This window comes from Neophocaena asiaeorientalis, unplaced genomic scaffold (assembly GCF_003031525.2).
Source record: "Neophocaena asiaeorientalis asiaeorientalis breed wild unplaced genomic scaffold, Neophocaena_asiaeorientalis_V1.1 scaffold801, whole genome shotgun sequence".
NCBI classification, from domain to species: Eukaryota; Metazoa; Chordata; class Mammalia; order Artiodactyla; family Phocoenidae; genus Neophocaena; species Neophocaena asiaeorientalis.
This window is the reverse complement of record NW_020174376.1, coordinates 455572-461571: the sequence shown is the minus strand read 5'-3', so window position 1 is coordinate 461571 and position 6000 is coordinate 455572. Positions and strand designations below refer to the sequence as shown.

Here is a 6000-nt window from a genome sequence, read left to right as displayed (position 1 = left end):
AAAAAAAAAAAAAAAAAAAAAATGTGTTTATGCCATCTGAAATGCACATGACCATACCACATGGAAACTAGATGTAGACCTCATAAAATTGAGCCAAGTCATTATACTCAGGGTTGCTCCCACGAGCTGGCCTCAGTTGCAAGAGGGTCTCCCAGGGCTTATTAAATGGGTGGGAAGCTGTACTACCTGCTTCATGATTTTGTTCTCTCGGAGAAGTTGCTGATTTTGCTCACATACTTCCTGCATCTTCTCAAGTTCTTCATCCTATTTCCAGATAATGCAGTGATAGGTGGGGTTATTTTGGGCACTACATGTGGGTTACCAAACAACTCACAGGGATGAAAACATACTACTGCCAAGTTGCTGGCAGCAGGTGGTTTTTGCACAGCAGGCACTGGTGCCCAGAGAAATGCCTGATTCCCCACCAATTCCTAGGTGTCCTGAGTGCCACCTCTATTCCAACGCTCCCAAGCAGCCACGACTGCACTTGCAGGAACCATGGGCTCTGCTCTACATGCCTTCCTCGTTCTTTTCTATTTTCTAGCCTCATATCCCTTATTCACATCAGGATGCTGATAAAGAAACCCATCCAGAGTGTCAGCTGTTTCTTTGAAGTCTACAGATGCTTTTGCCCACGCTTCTCAACACAGATTAGGCAGTTTATTTGCTACACTAATAAGCCTGATTAAAATTCCTTGGCACTTATGATAATTGGATTCATGCCTACGACCTTAACACATTTGGTTGTCTTTGATGGGCGGTGCCAAGGAAGCCGTAGAGACTGGTGGTTCAGGAAAAAGACTCTAAGTTGGATAAAATAGTACTCCATCATGCTACTAAAGGGTATGGTATTCCCAGCCTCTGGAAGAAATGCAGACCCCAGGCATTTTACAAACAGGTCAGGTCTCAACTCAGAACAGGCACAGGAAGAGACAGCTAAATGTCCCTAGGATTCTACTGGATGATTTAACTTTCTCAACTCTTTAGAGCTCAGGGTTGAGGCAAAGAACCAGGAGGCCTCGAAGTCTGGTATGGAGTATGTACTGTCATTTCTGTACCAAAACGGAGGTTATCCTATATGTGGCTACATCCTAAACACCCCTAAACTGATCAAACAGGGCAACAAGGCAATAGAGACTACCATTATAAAAGGCTACCATTATAAAAGGCTACCTTTATAAAGCTTTTTTTCAGTAGGTAATTACTCTTTCCTGCAGGTACAGTCATGTAAATCAGACAGGATTCTCAGTCAGGCCTGCGGACCCCATCTCTGGAGACCTTTGCCTCATCTCCATACCTGACACTTCAGGATGCTCAGCAGCTGTTGTTCCTTTTCGCTGACAGACTCCTCTAGCTGCTTCTCTGCCATTTGGCTTTGCTGCAGCTGGCTGAGGAGGTATAGCACCTAGAGAAAGATACAACCCAAAGGTACCAAAGGAATGAGAGGAAAAAGGAATTCTGGTTTAGTCCAAGCAGTGATCCAGTTACTCCTTTGTGATTTCAAAGTAAATTGTTCTCTTTGGCTCTCATGGCTTGAAGTATCATCATGTTCATCTTGGTATTAAAGTTGGAGGCTAAGAGCCATTGTCACTGGTATGTGTAAAGTTATTAGATAAGTCATTTTTCTCTATTTCTGGTTTCTTATTTGCAAAAATTGGAAAAGACTACGTGGTCTTTTGAAGGAAACTTCATACCCCCATTATTATTATTATTATTTTTAACTAACAACAAAGAGCAACAATGGTTTGTTTTTCAGTATAGCTTCTTGGCTCGCCAGCTTACCTTCTCTTGGTGCTGTTGCTCCACTCTCACCAGCTCTGCCTGTAACTCTGTCTCTATTTCAGCAAAATGATTTCGTTCCTCAAACAGCATCTTCTGCATGTCAGCACAGCTGGCCTTGTTCTGTTTCAGGCTGCTTTCGAGCTTGCTGACCTGTATTTTGGAGGAGACCAGCTGGAAGGGATAAAAGAAGATCAGTTTATTTGGAGAATGGCCACCTTTCCCCATTCATTAGGCAGGAAAATGTCAGCTTTCTTGAAATGGACTGAGAAAAGTTCTTCCATGTCCAAGTCCATTCTTATGTTTTCATGTCATATGGATTCTACCATTGAATAGAATCACCACCACCCAAACCAAGGGCCGAGATAGATATCTGCTGAGATAGGTATCTTAGAGCTGGAAGCCACTGCTGAGGTCATTTAATCTCTTGTTTTACCTCAAGGCAAGAATAAATCTAACACAAACAGTATCTGACAATTCCAAACTCTGATACTCAAGAAGTTCTTCCTTAATTTTAAAGAGAAATCCATAGCACACACCCTTATGGCTAATTGTGTCCCATTTCAGAATGTCTGTGTTCACATGTTGGAACTTGTAGACACATTAGCCGAGACTACAGCTCTGGCTCTTCAGGCTAGATTGATATCCTATGCTGGCCTAGTTTTATATTCTCTACTAGCCCAGATGGTGAACATCATAAACACCAGTGTTCACAAGACTAATCAGGATTTCCTTAGTAGGATAAATCTGCTAACCCAACACAAAAATGCATAAAGGATAGCACTGCTCAAACTTGCAGAGTCGGAGTTTGTATGCTTGCTTCAATCACCAGAGGTGATCAATTTTAATTCCTCTTGTGACAGTGGAAGATGATATATTTATTTTAAGGTCAGTGAAGATGGATTTTCCTTTAGATGAATCTTTATATGTCAAAGGTTTTCTCTTTCCTAGATTGTATCTTAAACTTTTTGAATATAATACATGTCAGAGGTGTTTTAAAAAGTAGTATAGTATAATATTTTACGTTTGACCTGTGGCCTACTATGGCATCCTGATTTTTCATAATAATAACAGTGAACATTTATTGAGTACCTGCTATATGCCAGGTATGGGTATCAACTTGCAACTCATATATATATATATATTTTAAATATGGAACGCTTCATGAATTTGTGTGTCATCCTTGCGCAGGGGCCATGCTAATCTTCTCTGTATCATTCCAATTTTAGTATATGTGCTGCCGAAGCGAGCACTCATATATATTTTTAAGTGACTGGCTCGTACTTGCCCACACCAACCTTTACCCATAAAACTATTTCTCTAATGTTTGTGTCATTGTGGTTTCTACCACGAACAGTGGCAATAACACTATGATAGTATTCTAGGCTAACATCTTATTTCAACCCACCAAGCCAGACCCTGAATTGCTGAGAGGAAGAGAGATGTTTACCTCTCCAATTAAGTATTTCAGGGCACACTTGGCTTCCAGAATGGTAGCAATATTCTCCCAGCGGTGTTTTGGCCGGTCTTCACTTTCTGCATCCAGCAGCTTCTGCTGTAGGTCAGCAATCTGAGCACTCCTTCAGGGAAAGAAACAATGAGCCTTATTTCTAGTAGCCTCAACACCAAGGAGAGGGGAAGAGCTCTGAGGAGAAACTTCAAATAGTTTCACGGACAGAGGTATCAGTTAAATACCATTTAAATAATGATTGAGTCATCTGGTTAGGGTTTTATACAGTATCTCAAAACTTGTTACAAAGGGATGCTAAGACTAACCAAATGGTTTTATTTTATTAAATACTAGTTGAAATAAGTGAGTCATATAGTGGGACTTGGAAAGATTTGTTTTAGTGAGGCTTTTGTTGTAGCACATTGACCATAATGTGACTTTGTCTTGAGGCCACATAAGCTGGAACTGTGACGTGGTGGCTCACCTATGCAAGGACAAGATTCAGGTTAGAGACCTTAAGGAAAAAATATCTCAGAAGAACAAACAGGTAGATGCTCTTTGCTGGAATCTAACACCAAACTGATACCTATGGCTGGTGTCGTGAGAGGTTATCTTGGAGTACCTGCCACAGGACTGAGAAGTTTCTACGAAAACTAGATACCATGACCCTGGTTATAGCTTCCAGATACTTTAGGGTCAAGTATGGCCTGAGACCAAGATGTACACAATATTTCAGTTTTGTCAATAGCTTCCTTCTCAAATTTGCTAGGTGTCCAGTGAGAGGGAGCATACCGGCATGTGTATAACATGCAGTGCTATGTAAGGTACTATAAAGAAGATGGGTACTAAAATAATCTAAGATAGCAGTTCTAAACTTTTTGGGTCTTAGGACCCCTTTACACTCTTAAAAATTATTGAGGACCTCTAAGAAATTCTGCTCATGTATGTTATACCTAGAGATATTTACAGTATTAGAAAGTAAAACTGAGAAAAACATTTATTAATTCACTTAAAATCAAAACAATCCATTATACATTAACAATTACACCTGCAATGACACTATTTCCAAATAAAGTCACATTCTAAGGTCTGGAAAGGACATGAATGCAGGGTGGGGGAGTGTGTGTGTCACACACACACACAACAACATTTTCCAACACGAAAAATAATGTAGTGAGAAGAGTGGGATTGTTTACATTTTTACAAATCTCTGTAATGTCTGGTTTAGTAGAAGATAGCTGGATTCTCATATCTCCCTCTACGTTTAATCTTTTGTGATATGTTCTGGTTGATGTAAATGAAGGCAATCTGGCCGCACATGGATATGTAGCTGGACAAGGGAGGAGCATTTCATTTTATTATTTTATTTTATTGTGGCCGTACCGTGAGACTTGCGGGATCTTAGTTCCCCGACCAGGGACTGAACCCAGGCCACTGCAGTGAAAGTGCCGAGTCCTAATCACTGGACTGCCAGGGAATTCCTGGGAGGAGCTTTTTTTATTTTTAATTTTATTGATTTTTGGCTGCATTGGGTCTTTGTTGCTGTGCATGGGCTTTCTCTAGTTGCGGTGAGTGGGGGCTACTCTTCGTTGCGGTGCATGGGCTTCTCATTGTGGTGGCTTCTCTTTGTTGCGGAAGAGGGGCTCATGGCGCATGGACTTCAGTAGTTGTGGCACTTGGGCTCGGTAGTTGTGGCTTGTGGGCTCTAGAGTGCAGGCTCAGTAGTTGTGGTGCACAGGCTTAGTTGCTCTGTGGCATGAGGGATCTTCCTAGACCAGGGCTCGAACCCGTCCCCTGCATTGGCAGGTGGATTCTTAACCACTGTGCCACCAGGGAAGCCCCCAGGAGGAGCTTTTTTTTTTTGCTGTACGCGGGCTTCTCACTGTTGTGACCTCTCCCGTTGTGGAGCACAGGCTCCAGACGCACAGGCTCAGCGGCCATGGCTCACGGGCCCAGCCACTCTGAGGCATGTGGGATCTTCCCGGACTGGGGCACGAACCCACATCCCCCTGCATCAGCATGTGGATTCTCAACCACTGCGCCACCAGGGAAGCCCAGGAGGAGCATTTTAATAGTCTTTTCAGATAATTGTGGATATTCTTCTTTGAGACCACACCAAAACCCAACAAGTTCCTTAAAAGTTAGTTGAAATGTGGTTACTTGCAATCTGAATGGATCTTTTACTCAAACGTGATTCTGTAACATGTCATTTGGACAGTCATACAGAGCCTTCAGATCAACACATTTCATTACACAATATAAAAAAGACCACAATTGTTAACATCACTACTGGTCTCATTAGAAAAGTTACGAAAAACTGTCAAGTTTACAGTGGCAGATACACGTTTTCCAAAATTCTAAGTTTTGCTTGAAAGCTCAAATTTTATTTTTGGTGACAAACACTGTCATTTGTTTTCCTTGACTTGACAGGCTCACTTGGTTCATTTTTGAGAAAATGTCTGCCAAGTACCCAAATCTGAATAACCATAGTTTGTCTGTCAGTCGTTCTTTCAAGTAAAAATGATGTTCCATGAAAAAAGAGGCCTGTTAAACTCACACCTCAAACAATCACACAAGTGCTTTTCCTCGAGAGAAACATCGTCCTTCGGCATCAGCACAAGTGGTTTATGTGTTCTTCCCATTCTGTCACACAGAATATTAAAAAGATCTGAACTCAAGGGTTGAGATTTAATAAAATTAATAATTTTTATTGCTTTATCAAAGCCAAAAGTAAAACTGACTTTTAAGTAAAACCGAGAGTGTGTGGTGGT

General features: G+C 41.4%; 1 protein-coding gene and 1 non-coding gene across 2 annotated transcripts in view; both read right to left on the bottom strand.

Annotated features, from left to right (window-relative positions):
- KIF4A (kinesin family member 4A) overlaps window positions 1-6000 on the bottom strand; it is a 122684-nt gene that overhangs the window by 19496 nt on the left and 97188 nt on the right. Inside the window, exons 22-25 of the mRNA XM_024756346.1 lie at window positions 3230-3359; window positions 1783-1953; window positions 1298-1405; window positions 187-264 (exon numbers count right to left, since the gene is read on the bottom strand). Coding sequence (XP_024612114.1) covers window positions 187-264; window positions 1298-1405; window positions 1783-1953; window positions 3230-3359 — 487 coding nt within the window. The remainder of the gene's footprint in view (window positions 1-186; window positions 265-1297; window positions 1406-1782; window positions 1954-3229; window positions 3360-6000) is intronic.
- Window positions 2926-3032, bottom strand: LOC112407185 (U6 spliceosomal RNA). The gene has a single exon (XR_003004695.1). It is a non-coding gene; the product is annotated as a U6 spliceosomal RNA (small nuclear RNA).